This window comes from Entelurus aequoreus, linkage group LG12 (assembly GCF_033978785.1).
Source record: "Entelurus aequoreus isolate RoL-2023_Sb linkage group LG12, RoL_Eaeq_v1.1, whole genome shotgun sequence".
NCBI lineage: Eukaryota > Metazoa > Chordata > Actinopteri > Syngnathiformes > Syngnathidae > Entelurus > Entelurus aequoreus.
In genome coordinates this window covers 30,415,252-30,433,433 of record NC_084742.1, presented here as the reverse complement: position 1 = coordinate 30,433,433, position 18,182 = coordinate 30,415,252, and the positions used below count along the sequence as shown (strand labels likewise).

Sequence of the window (18,182 nt, the reverse complement as noted above, 5' to 3'; positions counted from 1 at the left end):
CGAAAAGATCAGGTTTAAAGAACTTTAGACTGTATAGACTGGCATAAAAAAAATCAGATGTGTCACTTTAGGGCAAAAAAATCAGATTTGGTGTACAGTGTAATCAGGGCCTTAGAGTTGCATTTACTGCACTCAACTGAAGGCTTCGGTTTTTAGATGCTTGAGTAAGTTCGCTGTGCTACTGCCTTTTTTTAAGCAAACTTTGCTGCGTGCAGTCATTTGTACCACGCCTGTTGCCACAAAACCAAAGTACAGACAACACTATTCAATCAATCAATCAATCAAAGTTTATTTATATAGCCCTAAATCACAAGTGTCTCAAAGGGCTGTACAAGCCACTACGACATTCACATTATTTTCTTTGGAACAAATATCTTGCTCTCGTTAGTGTTAACATTAGCCATGTTTTGCTAGGTGTGCCGCTGAGAAAATAAGGGGAGTGCAGAGGCTACGGAAGCTACTGAGGGCAAAAAGTATGCCAAAGCAAGAGGAGAAAATAAATAATTTGTAACATTTTTCAATGATCTGCAAAAAAAAAACTTGATTATATCAATAACATCAATAAATTGTCATTGCCTGAAAAACCTTGTTGTATTTTAATGTCAGAAAGTTATTATTTTAAAGAGGCCCTATTATGCTATTTTGCAAAACTAACTTTTCTTACCTACCGTAATTTCCGGACTATAAGCCGCTACTTTTTCCCCTCGTTCTGGTCCCTGCGGCTTATACAAGGGTGCGGCTTATTTACGGCCTGTTCTTCTCCGACACCGACGAAGAGGATTTCGGTGGTTTTAGTACGCAGGAGGAAGACGATGACACAATGATTAAAGACTGACTTTTCATATACCGGTAGGCTGGTTATTTTGATAACGTACAGGTGAGCACTTTGTATTACTTTGCACCGTTGTATTATTTGTACTCTGCACGAATGCTGTTCGCCATGTCAAAGATGTGAAAGTTTGATTGAATGATTGAAAGATTTATTGTTAATAAATGGGACGCTTTGCGTTCCCAAACAGTCATCTCTGTCCCGACAATCCCCTCCGTGGTAGCAGGAACCCCTATATACTACGGTAATTACACATCAAAACCCTGCGGCTTATAGTCGGGTGCGGCTTATATATGGAGCAATCTGTATGTTCCCCTAAATTTAGCTGGTGCGGCTTATAGTCAGGTGCGGCTTATAGTCCGGAAATTACGGTATTTATACCTACTGTTGTGTGTTTGGGATCAGCATAAGTCCAGAACATTTTAAATCAAACAATGGAGGCATTGCAGCGATATTTATTGAATTCCTTCTTTCATACTTCCGCCAGACGAGCCGGAACTTGCTAAACCTGTGACGTTTTTCGCACCGATGACGTCACCGGAACTTGCATATGTGGTATAAATTTACCCAAAAAGGATTACTATATCAGTTGCTAGCTCACATTGTAGTCTGACGATGTAGTCAATAAATTCCTTTTTTTCCTCTATCCTCTTTTTTTGGGGCAGACAGGCTCATACATGCACATGCATCCTGCGCTGTTTCCATTTGTAATGCAAAGTAGCGTATAGTTTGAACTTAATCTGTCAGTAGACTCGCTATGGAAGTGTTAAAACTACAACAAAGTTGGGGGGGTGGAGTCACTGTCAAAGTGGAGCCACGTAAATAAGACTGTCACAAAACAGCGCATCCTGAAGAGACAGTCAGAAAGCGTCTAGAAAACCGTCTGTAAAACATAATCTATGCAAAATGTTGACAGAGCAACCACCATTTCATGTTATGTAGACCACAAAGAAGTGTTTTAATTGTCGGAAAAAAAATCCTAATATGACCCCTTTAAAAACAGTCCAAGTGACAGCGTTTTATGAATGTTTTGCGGTGTATAGTTAAGTCTTATTTGACATATTTCTGCCTAAATTCTCTATGGATCTGTCCTGTCACCAATACAGTATGTGTACCCCAATCTGAAACACATTCTTACACCCTTGGACGTTTGCACAACACATTGCTCTGCTTGTCTCCTTGGAGTCACACTAGCAGGACTAACAGCTAACCATCGAGCTAAGTAGAGTGGAGACATTTTCCCAACATTTTTTTTGTATCATTTAGTATACATGTTTCACACTGCAAATGTATGATTAGGTCAAATGGGGGTGTCCAATTGGTGACGCGGAGGCCACCCATGAAGCTTAAAAAATGGGAAAATATATCTAACGACATCATGTAATGAGAAAAAGCTGACACTGATACTAATAATGAACAATAACAAAAATATTTGTCTTTAAATACATGGATAATGTTTATTTAGCCTTTTTTGTTAGACTATTTAATTACAAATTACATGATAGTGTCGTTTTCACTGCATGTCCAAACCAAGGGTGGCAATAGACAATCCCATATTAAACAATGCCAAATCAGTGGGTAAAAAAACACCAGAGTCTAAAAGACAAGCAGTAGAAACCCTCAAGCAGCAAGAACAGTGTTTCACTTATTTTGCAACATTCTTATTTTCTGTGTTTTTTTTTCCAGTCACAATGAGCGAAAGGTGACCTGCAAGCACCCTGTATCAGGAGCCCCCTCCCAAGACAACTGCATCTTTGTAGTAAATGAACAGTAAGTCTCTTAGCTTCGTGATGCATGTGGTTAGCATTATGTGCTTGTAACTTATGTACTGGTTACCAGTCAGACAGACCTGCAGTGTTATAAATATGTTCAGTAAATATCAAGATGAATGTGCCAAATAATCACAAACATTTCCCCTACAAATAAGTCAAAATTAAATAAATATTTGCTCCTAAAAGGCCAATTTAAATCAGTTGCTAGCTCATATTGATTTACTTTATTTCATGAACAATTTTCATTAATTCTTTGTAAAGTGGACCTTTCAACAACGATCCACACTCTATTTATTTTTCATCTGTTGTTTTATACAGTCAATTAAGTGCACCCTTTTTAAACCGTTTCTTTAAAGGTGCTGTTTGCAACCTCCTCACAATAACATTTTTCGAAGCAAGACATATAACAAGAACACCAACAGCTAGCTTATGTTACTATTAGTAGACTGACCATACGTCCTCTTTTCCCCGGACATGTCTTCTTTTGTGGGGCTGTCCGGGCGGAGTTTCTTAAATGCCTCAAATGTCCGGCATTTTGAGTAAGGGTTGCGTGTATTTTCAATGTACGTTCAGGGTTAAGAAGGGGTTAAAAACAAAACAAATTGTGTGCGCAGCAGCATTCGTGAGGGAGGGGCAGAGATAGAGAGAGCGCGAGAGTTATGATAAACGCGCATGCGTCGCCAGGCTCTGCTTCTTATCCATAGATTTATCAGATTTAATTTTTTATTATCTATAGCAGGGGTGTCAAAAGTGTGCCCCGGAGGCCATTTGCGGCCCACAGTTAATGTTTTAAAGGCCCACGGCACATTCTAAAAATACTATTAAAATAAACAAAAACATAACAAAAGTGAAATGTAAAAGCTTAAAGGTGAAATGTAATTTAGAAAAAGTTGCAATGTTGACTAATAAAACAAAGCTGTTTTTTTTTCTTTTAAACTGTCATTGCTCAAAACATAATATTGAATCAAAATCAATGTTATTATGAATTATTGACCTATCCAAGGTTCCGATTACGTCACATCAAATATTCCACTTTGAAAAATATTTTTGGTGGAAGATTTTGCATATTTTGTGTGTTTGTCATTAAAAACATAGTTTTGTTTGACAAAAAAAGGCGTAAAACAAACAAACAAAAAACCACATAAAAAAACTAAAACATTTTGAAATGAGGGATAGATCTGAAGTTGATGTAGACTCCAGATTTAAGCGTTAAATATAAAATGTATGTATGCCCCGGCACACCATCATCATCATTTCATGACCCAAGCAAAACACTTTTTAAATTTTTGTACTGAAATAAATACACCTACAACTTATTAAATAAAAACATAGAAAAACTACCAGCAGCGGTAAAGTTCAGATACATGAAGGAAAGAAGAAAGTGAATGAATGTTTATAACTGAATACATTTGCATATGCATACACATTTTTTATTTTTTTATTTTAATTTTTTTAATGAATTAAGTAACGTTTATGAGAAACTTTTTCCAAAACACAATATATAATGTGAGATATAACAGGATAATGCCTTAATTTTATAAAAAAAAATCAAAACGCTTACAAAAAAGTGGGGCCCCAAAAATTTACTGTGGGACCCCATTTTTATGACTTGATGTGTCCCTGGGACCCCATTTTGAAAGTTCCTAGCGCCAACACTGCTGTCAACAGAGGAGAAAAAATGCTTTATTTAAATAAATATATTATTTATAAAGCAAGTTAGAGTATCATTGGCAAATTTTCACCTAGTCCCGGCCTTGGCACGCATATATGTGTCCTCTTTTTGGGATTTCAGAATATGGTCAGCCTACTATTAGTGGTTTAAGAGGACACATTTGTGTGACAATTGTCTATATTTTTTACAATTACCAAGTTTATGTAATAAAAATATTTACCGGCCTGAATAAAATGATGGGGTTTACGGTGGTCACTCACAGGGCCTCATCAACACATACAAAAACAGTCAAAGGGGAGCGACAAACAATTTGCATTCCTACTGTTGTTAGGATAGAATATATATTCAATGACAGCTAACGCTAGCTATCCAAATTGCTTTTATTAGCTAACAATACCTAAAGCTAATGCGCATGCATGTGTTAGATATGTACCTAATTACGGTATGTCATTACGTACGAGAAGCCATAAGGGGCGGATATACTGTGTAAACTACTTTGAAAAGTTGGCGTATATACATATGGTTGAGTTGACCATGTATGTCTAAGTCAACTCAATTGGGCTTTTTTTAGTAGTAAGGAAAACACATTGGACCGGGGAGTGATGAGTTGGTTCGACATGAACGGGTTGTCGACATACTGTAAGTAGGACCAACTTAATTGGGTTCCACAGTAGTGCCCTCCAATTTAAGATTTAAGGTTGGTCCCCATTTAGTCGTTATTAGTGCAACACACACTGCTTGCAAAGCAAACATGACATCTGTAAAGCTTATGTTTAAGATTGAGTTCAAATATTTCAACATCCAGACCGGGGCAGATTTAAGGAGGAAAAAAACAAAAGAATAACGTAATTCCTGCTGACAAGAAAAGAGTGCACCTTGCTGGAACGGGGAGAAATAATGTAATCAAAAAGCTACTAAGGTTTGCCTGTATTAAATCACATACAAGGTAAGCTAATGGACTAAGCTTGTGCGCTTTCTTAAATGAGCAAAATATAGCACACAATCCATTTAGCGTGTATATTCAAAATATATGCTAATAATCAGAACGCCCACAATACTGGGAACTACTCAGTGGCCCAGTGGTTAGAGTGTCCGCCCTGAGATCGGTAGGTTGTGAGTTCAAACCCCGGCCGAGTCATAACAAAGACTATAAAAAATGGGACCCATTACCTCCCTGCTTGGCACTCAGCATCAAGGGTTGGAATTGGGGGTTAAATCACAAAAAATGATTCCCGGGCGCGGCACCACTGCTGCCCACTGCTCCCCTCACCTCCCAGGGGGTGATCAAAGGGATGGGTCAAATGCAGAGGACAAATTTCACCACACCTAGTGTGTGTGTGACAATCATTGGTACTTTAACTTTAACTTTAAGAGGCGATGCAAATATAATTATTTAGCACTTTCAATTAGGGGTGTATACAGAGTAACGGTATTTTTTGGTACCGGTTCCTAATTGGGTCAGTACAGGAGGAGCGTTAAGATTCTGGACAAATGATAGGCTATCTGTGTTTTTCATCCAGCTGACCGTAGTAACTATGACACGCTGTCACATTCACTTCAGTTGCCGCTGCCACGCATAATAAAGACAGGGGTAGGATGTAAAAATCATCTTGGAATAATAACAAATAAGGAACCAACAGTACACAAAAGTTTGTAACACAGCAAGTCCCTCAAAGTCACGCAGGCTAATAAGAGTTAGTGTCAGGTTGAAGTGAACACACTTTACTCATCAACCGTACTCTTAGCGATCCAATAATCCACAAACCAATATTAATCCACTCAAAAAAGTGAAAACAATTAAGTATAATAATAATCCATAGAGATGCTGTGAAGGAATATGGCATCCGCTGTCAGGTCTCCAGTCGCTTTCTGAAGCCACTCCACTGCGCAGTGTTTGTGTGGCATCAAAACATACCTTGCTTACCGATAAATGCACACCCACCCAACATGCTAATTGATTTTATTCATTTATATAATATATTAAAAATAATACATCATGTAAAAGGTCTACGCTCTGCACATGAATGCCATACATAAATATTATTTCCAGCTGAGTGTAACTGTAATGAATAGAAACTCAGTAATGGATATGTGTGGTATTTACAAGATGGTGACATAACTGCATTATATAGTACAATTAAGAGTACCGATGAATACAGGTGTCGATATGGAATATTTATGTTGGTATCAATGAAATCCCTTACCATATACATCCCCACATCTCTACTCGCAATGTGAGTCATCAAGACTGCAACGGTCCTGCGGCCGCTGTTTTGTGTCAATATTTAGCAAGTTTAAAATGTTTGTGCAAACTGGCAGTTGCACTAAAATGGCTGTGAGAAAGAAGGCGATCGTGCTGAAAAGACAAACGATGGATCTTCCGTCCTATGTGTGTGTCAACATATTTGTGCTGTCATAGAAAAATCTTACACATATAGTCTATTCAGCAATATCATGTTAAACATTTTTAGCTGACGGATGACATAAGGGGCTGATTAAAACAAATTAATTTGATGCGTTTTGGTGTCTTCTGGCGTTTGTTTTTATTAGCTTTATTCTATTTAATTTAGTTGTTTGTTGTTAATCAATAGGACTCTATGCCAAACCTTTTTTTTTTTTTTCAAACACCCAAGCTTTCACTTCTGTTTAATGTGTATCGTATTGATATTTTGTTGACTTCTGGATGACATAAAAAATGGAACAATGTCCCTGCAGTCATGTGTGTTGCGCAATCAAACAGCAAAATAAGCATTTAAGTGGGGAACAATATGACATAAATCTCTCTCCTTCACAGTTATGTGTTTCCCTGAGGGAATATGGAGACAAATCAACAAATGCCATAACACAACCTCATTGGCTGTGTTGATACATTCATTGAAAGGCATTTTAACTATACTGCATCTCTTGCTCCATTGTGACACATCTTTTTTGACTTTTTGTTTTATTGTTATTTGTTGCCATTATTCATTGAATTTCATTCATAGTCTTATTTTGGGTTTTTATCATTTTGTCATCTGTTCTGTTTTTAGTGCAAAATATGGAACGCTTGTCCATCCTGATAAGCCCCTTGAGGCTGACACCAGGTAATAAACCCACAGACGGAGCAGGTTTAGCTTTCAGTTTCTCTGTCAGCATTGATCATTTAAACACACTCTTTAAAGTGCTGTTTTCTTCAGCCTTATTAATACTAATAGCCAATTATTAAATCAATCAATCAAAGTTTATTTATATAGACCTTAATCACAAATGCCTCAAAGGGCTGCACAAACCACAACGACATCCTCCTCTGATCCTACATCAGGGCAAGAAATAACTCAACGCAATTTGCACAATGAGAAACCTTGTAATGGATGCCGAGTGGATAATAGTGGATGACACACAGAGAGAAGACTAACCGTACTTGCCAAACAGAGAGGAAGTGGTGTCAAAGAAAATATCTTGACAGCGTAGGCTAGTTTGTACATACTGTATTTACATAGCAGCCAAAAACAAACATATATGATACAGTTGCAGTCAAAAGTCAGACTCAACGTTCTTTGTAAGGTCGCTCACTCAGTCTACTACTGCTTGACTGTGCTTCATTTCTCCATTGATTTCATTCTTTGTTAATTTTTGGTATCTTGTTAAGTGTTGAGAAAGGAACTTATAAATATAATGTATTATTATTGTCATAAACAATAGGTGGTACAATGCACCCAGCGATTCATTAGGGAACAGCGTCTTTTTAAACGGACGCCACAGTTTGACTTACCGGTACAGTCTTTGTTATACCGTTCAAAGACAATAAAGACGGTATCTCGATAATCAGCTATCATCCCTGGTGTGTAATGAAATTGGCTGGGATTGATTGTTCTTGCAACATGGACCTGAATTAGAAGCAAAGTAGGCTCCATTGTAAGCTGGCATTTATCTCGCATTTATTTACGACTTATAATGCAAAGAAAAAGAAAAAAGTGTGTTCTTGTCAGATTACAAATGATAGGCAAATAACAAAAGAAAGTGCAGAACCCCTTTAATATGGGAATTTCCTGTCAAATCCGGCGTTGCACCTTTTTTTCCCGTCAACTGGTGTACTTTTGTTTGTACGCGCCTCTGACACTGGAATAAGTGCAAAGTAAAACATTATATTGCACTTAAAGTTTGGATGCAGCATACAAGTACGTGTAATGAATTGCTAAAATAAACTTCCAGAAACCTATCGAATCGATTCTGATCCCTTCAATTGAGACACCCGCAAACATCTATTGATGCTATTCTGCATTAACTATCAAAAAACAATAACATTCCTTGTACTCACCATGTTTTATGTATTGGTCAAATGTATTGTTTCTATATGTCTCTTACCTTGTGGCAGGACAGCTCCAAAGACAGAGCAGGACAACGGTGACAGTAAGGACCGTCACATGAGCACCATGAGCGAAGCGTCTAACTACACAGGTGGCTCAGACAACAGCACCTTTGCTGAGAGCCCTGCCACCACAGTGACCCTCTCTTCTTCGTTCACACGGGTCAGTATGGTTATTAAGTTCCAAGAACGGGGCAACCTTGGGTGGCACAGATTGAAATGTCTCTTATTATTATTTTGTAAAAGTTACAGACTTTAAAGCCTCACACTTTGGATACCACCGAGCTAAATGTTCCTGCTCTCTCACTCGCTCGTTCCTAGCTACGTATACAGTATATGTCGCTAACTATACATTTATATAGTATTTTAAGAATTAGTAAATGCGTTAATTAATTTCATTAAAATGTTGGTATGGTATTTTAGATGGAAAAAAATTACAAAACATTTATTGGTCCATATAATACAATGATTTTATTGGTTTATTAGGTATTATATTTTATTGTTCATGCTAAAATGTTTTTATGTTTTATATGATTTGTGTTTTCTGTCTTGACACTGAATTACAAATGTCTGCACAACTATTTTACCTCCGGGTACCATTAAAGAAATTTTGACCTTGACCTTGATATATAACATTCAGTTAATCAGTAAATGTAATATTTAAATTTTAGATTAGAAAAAAATAAATAGATAACATTTATTGTCTTATATTAATATATTATTTGGATAATCATGGAATGTATTTATTTAAATTTTAAGCGGGAAATATAGAGAAACATTTATTTGTCTATACTGTATAAAATGTTCAGTATATAACATTTAGTTAGTCATGGGAAAAAGAATGGATGAAATGTATTGGCCCATATAATATTTATATATTATTTGGATAATTAGGAAATATATTTATTTACATTTTAAATGGGAAATAAAGAAAAACATTTATTCATCTATACTGTATATTATGTACAGTTGGTTAATCGGGAATGTTTTTAAATGTGTAAAAAAATAATGGCTGCAATGTATTGGCCATATAATATTTATATAATATTTGGATAATCAGGGTATTTATTTATTTAAATTTTAGATTCTTTTGAGAAATAAATCAACAAGCCGATATAATATTAATATAATATAATGTTTGTATTATCAGGATATGTATTAATAAAAAAATGTGATTAAAAAAGGAAATACATTAATCAAACTATCATTTATTGATAAAGATTTGTGGGGAAGCTTTAACAAGCTTTGCAATCAAATACATTTTTAATATAACCCTTTAAGTACCCATAGATGTTTATTTGTTTATTGTATAATATACAATAGACCGTTTTCCATTGCAGCTGAAATCAGAGTTTCTGCACTGTCATTAATAAATTATGCTGTATTTCTGCATACACTTGCTAAAAGAAAGTATAACATCATATGTACACTATTCTATATTGATGAGATATCATTATTCATAAACCAGCTTGAATGGACCCAGCTTTGTGGTTTGCAGTGAAAATGAAAAAAGGTCAAATCGCAGTATAAATTACTCATTGAAATGCAGTGCTTTCACTTTAAACTGGATAAGTTCAAGTAAATAACCGTAGGCATGTCACGGACAATGTATTCCTATTACAATTGGGTCTCATAAGAACATTATACACTTTTCACTGCAAATTGCACTTTGTTTTTAAATTGTATAAATGTAAAAATGGATAAAACATGTTATAGTACTTTTGAAATTAGGAGTATTTTCTTAAAGGGACAGGACTCATACGTGTTTTTCATGGGCACATTCTGTGGGTTTACCGGTTGGTAAAATACGAAAAGGTGTGCAGGTGATCAAATATTTATTATCTATTTATTATAACCTATTTTCCCCTGTGTACAAAAATACACCATCCATCTAACCATTTTTACAATATCAACACATGTTTATTTTAAATATTCCTCTTTTTTCAACAGCCCTCAAGGTCTTCCAAAAAGGTTCACAACTTTGGCAAGAGGTCCAACTCCATCAAGAGGAATCTCAATGCTCCAGTCGTCAAAAGCAACTGGCTTTATAAACAGGTAAGGCAGGATTTAACACTGTGTTATGATGATGACAAATTATATTTGAGTTAATGCAGCGGAACTTTCGAGGTCTTAAACAATCTGTTTTAGTTGACAGTAATCAACTTTTGACCTCCTCCACTTTAAAGAAATAAAGTTGTTTACTTAAAGTCTCGCCTATAATGGACGGAAAAAGGAGAGAAGAGATGTTGGATGCCTAGGAGTCCACATTCTTTTCTTCTTGTTGTGTTATTGTTATTACAGTAAACATGGTCATATGTGGTCAGCTACTTTTGTCTACATTCTTTGTAAAAACCGACTGTTTATGTCAACATGGATTGTAGTATTGTTAACTTGATTATTATCGCTGTCTTGTTAGACAACATTAAAATGTAAACATAGAAACTTCCTGTTCCGTGCAAAGTAAGCTTCAAAATAAAATCAGGGTAGTATTAACTACAAAAAACAGATGACGAATAAATGTACCATTACACGTATCTGATGATTGTTACATTGGTAGGGTTTTTAAAAATCTGTTCCTTATGTGTGTGTGAGAGAACATCATTATTAAAAGATTGTGTGCTAATTATGACCTCCCCCCCCATCCGGCCCTTTAGGACAGTACTGGCATGAAGCTGTGGAAGAAGAGGTGGTTTGTCCTCTCAGACATGTGCCTTTTCTACTACCGTGGTAAGGGGACACAAACTGGAAACGGTTCAAATTCATGCATAACACACACAATACGGGTGGATAACCCATTAAAACACCTAATGAATACAGAGTTTTGCAGGGAGATATGGGGACGGCGTGGCGCGGTTGGGAGAGTGGCTGTGCCAGCAACCTGAGGGTTCCTGGTTCAATCCCCACCTTCTACCAACCTGGTCATGTCTGTTGTGTCCTTGAGCAAGACACTTCACACTTGCTCCTGATGGGTCGTGGTTAGGGCCTTGCATGGCAGCTCCCGCCATCAGTGTGTGAATGTATAATGTGGAAATAGTGTCAAAGCGCTTTGAGTACCTTGAAGGTAGAAAAGCGCTATACGAGTATAACCCATTTACCATTTACCATAGATAAAGAATGATTTTTGAATTAACAAGAAATGCATGGCCACACGCTGCTGTCTGTATGGTACGGTATGAAAAAACATTTTAGTGTAATTTTCTTCCTACATATACTGACCAACCAACCAACTGACCGTCCACATTTTCTGCACAATCTAATAATATGTAACAAACGTTACACCATTTACGAAAAGAATAATGTTCAGTTTTGATAGGTGTTTATTTTATAATATGCTATTTATGGTGGTTGCACTTTGCAGGGGCGTTCAGATATACTACACAATCATCTGAACACTTTCTTTAATTCCGTTTCGTGAATCTACAGTCAAATGAGGTGTTATAAATATATAAACAGCTCTCAATATGATGCAAGACTTTTTATACTACTAAAACTACGAAAAAAAGAATACTCACAGTTGTTCAAAAATACAAGCTGTGTCCAAAATTGAATACTTGCATCAGTGAATTTCAATAAGTGTACTCTGTACAGTAGGGCTGTGTTTGAATTGAAATACTTTGTTTGGCGCACTATGGATGCAACAACAATAAAGGATTTTGGGACAGTGCTACAGGCAGTATACCGCTTCTGCCATCCTAGTCACTGCCGTTGTGTCCTTGGGCAAGACACTTTACCCAACTGCTCCCAGTGCCACGCACACTGGTTTAAATGTAACTTAGATATTGGGTTTCACTATGTAAATGCGCTTTGAGTCACTAGAGAAAAGTGCTATATAAATATAATTCACTACAGTGTCAAAATTCTCACTAAGTACGCTGTGCACACAGTATACCTATGGATGTACAAAACGGTTAATACGAAGCTTAAAACGCTACCAAACAATCAAACAATTGCATGCAATTATCATATTTTTTGAAATTTTTAAAAATTGTGTCATTATTTATGTTGTAGATGAAAAAGAAGACAGCATCCTGGGCAGTATCCTGTTGCCGAGCTTTCACGTCTCCATGCTGTCTGTGGACGACCACATCAGCAGGAAATATGCCTTCAAGGTGAATTAAAATGTCAATTAAATGATTTCAGGTCATTGATTCTGCGATTAGGTGGCAACTTTTCGTTAAAAGTGTGTGAATGTGAGTGTGAATGTTGTCTGTCTTTCGTGTTGGCCCTGCGATGAGGTGGTGACTTGTCCAGGGTGTAGCCTGCCTACCGCCCGAATGCAGCTGAGATAGGCTCCAGCACCCCCCGCAACCTCAAAAGGGACAAGCGGTAGAAAATGGATGGATGGATGGTCCCTTTTAAGGTTTTAATGTTGTCTGTCTGTGTTGGTCCTGCAATGAGGTGGCGTCCAGGGTGTACCCCACCTACCGCCCGAATGTAGCTGAGATAGGCTCCAGCACACCCCGCTACCCCAAAAGGGACAAGCGGTAGAAAATGGATGGATGGAGGTCATTGATCGTTAGCCTGCTGTATTTTTAGATGTTAAAAGTGTGTGAATGTGAGTGTGAATGTTGTCTGTCTTTCGTGTTGGCCCTGCGATGAGGTGGCGACTTGTCCAGGGTGTACCCCGCCTACCGGCCCAATGCAGCTGAGATAGGCTCCAGCACCGCCCACGACCCCAAAAGGGACAAGCGGTAGAAAATGGATGGATGGAAACACAGAGAAACAAGGAGGCTGGCTGTGTACCTTCCTTAGGTGTGAATGGTCATTGGCTGTACAGTGGGGGAAATAAGTAGTTGATCTTCTACTAATTTTGTAAATTAAATAAAGGTCATAAATTCATAAAAAATACATTTATATAAACAAATATGAATTAATTAGCTTTTGAGTGAAATATGTTTATTTTACAAAAATCTTTCCTGAGATGTGTGCAGCCTTGCTGACCGTCTGATATCTGTGCTTGCCAACTAGAGTTCCTCCACATTTTCCATGTTTTGCATTAAGATCCAGTAATTATTTCTCTCAATCAAATACAAATAATTTGTAATGTTTATTCAATGTTAGTTTCCTGGATTTTTTTTTTACAATCTGTGTTTCTCTGTAGAAAAAATAGGGCTGTCAATTGATTATTTTTTCAGTCAGAATAATCCAACTTTGGAATTTGGATTAATCATTATTAATCACAGCTGATAACTCACTTGCAAAAGTAAAATGTGCTGAAGAAAAGACCCTAATATTTGTACACAAATTAAATTTTATTGTAAAAATCTCATCCAGTTTTTAAATGCTTTACTTGAATGCATATCAATTATTTGCACAAAAATTGGTAACAGTTTTATCTAAAGTTATTTCAGGCTGTGAAATTTGCCATCGAGCACACCAGTCGGAGTATCCTCACTCATTTTTTTTACTGACCTATGCATAGATCTGATCACTGACCGTATAGCGGTAAAAGTAAAAGAGCTTGTACAGTCAAAATAAATTGGATGATTAATATAAGTGTGTTTATGATTAATGTGATACTTTTTTTGATTAATCGCATTAATTAACTCGTTAATTTTGATAGCCCTAATACAAATAAGATACTGTTCTTCAGCAGGGGATTGTGTACTAATTTCCCCGCCTGCACAGTATGTGTCTTGTGATTGACTAGCAACCAGTTCAAGGTGTACCCCATTTCTCATTTCTGATTAGTAGGAAATGAACCAACAACAGTAATGATGTCGAGACATGATAATAGTACTTAAAATAACTCCATGCTTTCTCTTTATTGGACAGGCCACTCACCCCAATATGAGGACGTATTATTTTTGCACCGACACCGCCAAAGAAATGGAGTCCTGGATGAAAGTCATGACAGATGCAGCGCTTGTCCACAGTGAACCCACCAAAAGGTCGGTGCTAACATGCAGGGGGGAAAAGCCACTGATACACAAGGTTGTCATTATATACTGTAGAACCACACATTGTGACCAGCTATATTCATTATCTTTAGTATCCTTGTGCATGTGTCTAAATGTGCCAAGTAAAGATGTAATTGGCATCCGAGACACTAGATTATTAATGGCATCATACCATCATGGTCAAATCCTGTTCATCCCTCTGAAGGTTTGGCTAGGTTTTGCATGCAGACTCAGACTTTAAAGTCATAAAATGTCATACAGCACGGTTTATTAGAAAAATATAGTGGAACCTTGATTCATGAACTTAAATGTTTCATTAAAAGTCTGTATGTTAAAGCAAATTTCTCCATAAAAACAATGTAAACATGAGTAATGGGTTCCTGCCATGACAAAAGTGCATTGTTTCGTAAAAAGGTTTGTACACTTTGTACACAATATAAAGCGCTATACAGTACTGTCTATCAAACAAACATAACAAGAGGGTGATGGATCAACTTTCTATTTAATAACAAAGCCAAAACAACAATAAATAGCTAAGCTGTCCTCGATGGCAGCGACCCTACTGGCACGCACACACACTTTCACTAGCCTTGTGGTGCACACAGTTTAAAATCACAAAACTCTTTACCTTTGAAAGCCAGGTCGCTAAAATAATTGTGAATAAATAAAGAATCTCCTTTACCTTGTCAGTTGATCTGCATTGCGTGCGGCGGAAGGGAACGGGAGGACCGGGGGCCAGTGTCGACAATGCAGTCTATACTTCCTGAATGTTTCAAGCCAAACATCGATTGTCCATTGCTTTCTTTGGACTCATATTAATCCAGCAAAACTAAATAAATGCTGTAAAAAGGCTAAAAAAACAAAACAAAAAAACAATTGACACACTAGCAAAGTAGCTAAGGACAGCACTGATGTGCTGAATGACTGAGCACTAGAGCTCGATCAGCTGCCCACGTCGGAGGTGCTGCCTGGCACAAAATGTCTGCGCTGGGAAGAACCCAATATATGGATGGAACGTTCATACACGGGGAAAAGGTTCGTACACCAAAACATATTTTTAAACAGTCTGTGGTTTGTAAATAGAAAAGTTCATATTCAATCAAGGTTCCACTGTATATTAATTAAATTAAGGTTCCACTGTATACTAAACAACAAAAGTGTATAATACAAAAGAAATGGAGAAAAACACAGTGCAAACAAAACACAACAGGTAGAACTGGGATTAAAATCTAGCAACTGAAAAAATACTAAATAAACTTAGTGTTCAAAAGAGCAGATAGCACAGGGAAAACAACACTTAATCAGAACGAGGAACAAGGTAGGCTCGGAAGACAAAATTCAATATGGCAAATTATGTACATTTCTCTTTTTTTTTCCAGTTCAAATTGCATCATAGGATCAACTCTGAATGTAATTTGCGTTTTCTTTGTTTTTTGCAATACCACAAGAGACCAAGCGTTGGTACTTTTTTTCACATTTTCTTTTTGTTGTTACTGTTTCCCCAGGTTGGACTCGATGAAAGTAGATCAGCGAGCACCTCAGGAGCTTAACAACATACAGAATAGCAGAGTCTTCCGCCAACCCGAGATGGAGAACAATGAGCGAAATCGGAAGCCTGTGCATCAAAACTGTTTATCAAAGGTGGATGACAAGCGGCTAAAAGATGCAGAGAAAATTCACAGCCAGAAGGAACGAGAGTACTACACATTACAGAAAGACATGGAGAGGTATTGTTTAAAGCAGGACGGAGTAAACTACATCCATTGCAAGGATGAAGAAAAGTACCCCTTTCATAGGGACCTGGGAAAGTGCTCTGTACAGAAAGTGGATGAAAAATACACAGTGACACCAGCTGACAAAAACTACGTTCACACTAAAGTTGATGATAAATATTTTCTCGCAAAAGATGGGGAGAAAAATGTGCTGCAAAAAGTTGGAGACCGGCCCAGCCTGATGAAAGACACACATAAATACATCCCTCAAAGGGAAGTGAGGAGACAGCTGTCTTTAAAAGAGACGCCAAATAAATATGGCACATTACAAGTTGTGGACAAATACGGCACTTTGAAGGAAGTTAGGAAATATAGTACACTCCGAGAAGGGGATAAATACGCTAACCTGAGAGACTTGGAAAAGTATGCGACGCTCCGTCATGGGGATAAATTCTGCTTTCAGCAAGCTCCTGTAGCTGAAACTTCTCGCACTAAGCTCAAGCTGCAGCCAGCTCAGGCAGCTGCCATTGCAGCGGCAGTGTCTGCATCCCGCCAAGGCCAGCAGGCCAACATTACCCTGTCAAAGCCGGCACACGTCACTGCATCAGGGTCAGGAGATCATACAAGCGACTGCAGTCTTCCAGTGGAACGCGAAAACCAGGCTACAAGCCGAGTGACTCCAGTCCAGGAACAAGCGAGGATGTCCAGAAGCAACTCTTTTCAGCAGTCGGAGCACTCAACACGGACCCACAGGGCAAGAGGGACAGAAGAGGACATCAGAAGGTAATCTATATTGTGCCTGGATTTTTAGGCTACAGTTTGTTGTTTCCAAAGTAAACTTAAAATATGTCATTGAACCATTTGGAGTACAGGTATGGCTTTGGTCTTTTTGGAAAGTTTACCAGCCCCACTAGTCAGAGTCAGTGCTAATTACTCTGGCAAATAGGATATTAAATACGCCTATATTTTTTTCAGAAACATGGTTTTAAAATAACTAGTTTGGAGCTGTGGACTGTAAAACACAATGTGGCCATAAGCTTGTAGTCCTTACCCAATCCCACTTCAAGTATGACAATGATACCACTGTTAAACTACTCGCGTTCTTTTGTTGAACCTTTAGAGGTCAGGTCTTCTGTAAGACTTCACAAGCATTTTTTAAAACAGGTCACAGATAAATGTTACAGCGTTGATCTTACTCCCACGAAAGCATTGTCCATTGCGTACCTACGCACCGCGAGCGGGGGCCTCCACATGTAAGCTTCTGCCAAAAGTGAGCCTTGATGAAGAATTCTTCACTTTTTTTAGCAAAAGAGCCAATAAGTCCAATGGTTCAACAAGTATACGGTTGAGTACAGGGCGCCGGGCTTCCGCATGATGATTGGATGATCTGTCTAAGGCTGAATCCCATTTTGATTGACAGTAAATTGAACAATCTTGAAATATAAAACACTGCCCGAGCATTTTTAAATTTTCATTCCGTTGTTCCTGTTGATATGGAGCATTTTACAATCTTGTAAAATATAGAGTCTTAAATATTTTATCTGTTATTGGAGAGTGGAGACTGTGCTAATGTTTAGACAGGTTGTATTTCGTCGCTTGACTTTTGAACGAAAGTAAACAAAGTAGTGGACCACCAAACAAATTTGGCTACTGTGCTACAAACAGTGTGCGAAATATCTGAGTAGGCAAGGGGCCTAGATATAACCACTAAAAGCAGATACGAGCAAAAAAATGTTTCTATCCCTATACTTAATCAAAAAAAAGATTTGTCATGTGATCCCAAGGATTAACTGTCGATTGAGTTCCCAGACATGTTGAACTATCCGGTGCTCCAGACATTATTCTACACGACAAAACAGATGAAAACTTGGAAGAGCACGGTGGTCTACAACTTTTTTGTGTTTTGCTGGGTCAAGGACATTGGTGGCAAGACACTCTTGAATAAATCATGC

General features: G+C 37.6%; 1 protein-coding gene across 4 annotated transcripts in view; it reads left to right on the top strand.

The window, feature by feature from the left end:
* The window catches only part of plekha5 (pleckstrin homology domain containing, family A member 5), a 154,723-nt gene that overhangs the window by 74,918 nt on the left and 61,623 nt on the right, over nucleotides 1-18,182 (top strand). For 3 of the 4 annotated variants that reach the window (XM_062065620.1, XM_062065619.1, XM_062065617.1), the window contains exons 4-11: nucleotides 2,516-2,599; nucleotides 7,303-7,356; nucleotides 8,628-8,781; nucleotides 10,569-10,673; nucleotides 11,273-11,345; nucleotides 12,627-12,727; nucleotides 14,394-14,509; nucleotides 16,024-17,013. In XM_062065620.1, the coding sequence (XP_061921604.1) occupies nucleotides 2,516-2,599; nucleotides 7,303-7,356; nucleotides 8,628-8,781; nucleotides 10,569-10,673; nucleotides 11,273-11,345; nucleotides 12,627-12,727; nucleotides 14,394-14,509; nucleotides 16,024-17,013 (1,677 nt within the window). The remainder of the gene's footprint in view (nucleotides 1-2,515; nucleotides 2,600-7,302; nucleotides 7,357-8,627; nucleotides 8,782-10,568; nucleotides 10,674-11,272; nucleotides 11,346-12,626; nucleotides 12,728-14,393; nucleotides 14,510-16,023; nucleotides 17,014-18,182) is intronic. The other variant, XM_062065618.1, reaches the window with a different exon arrangement.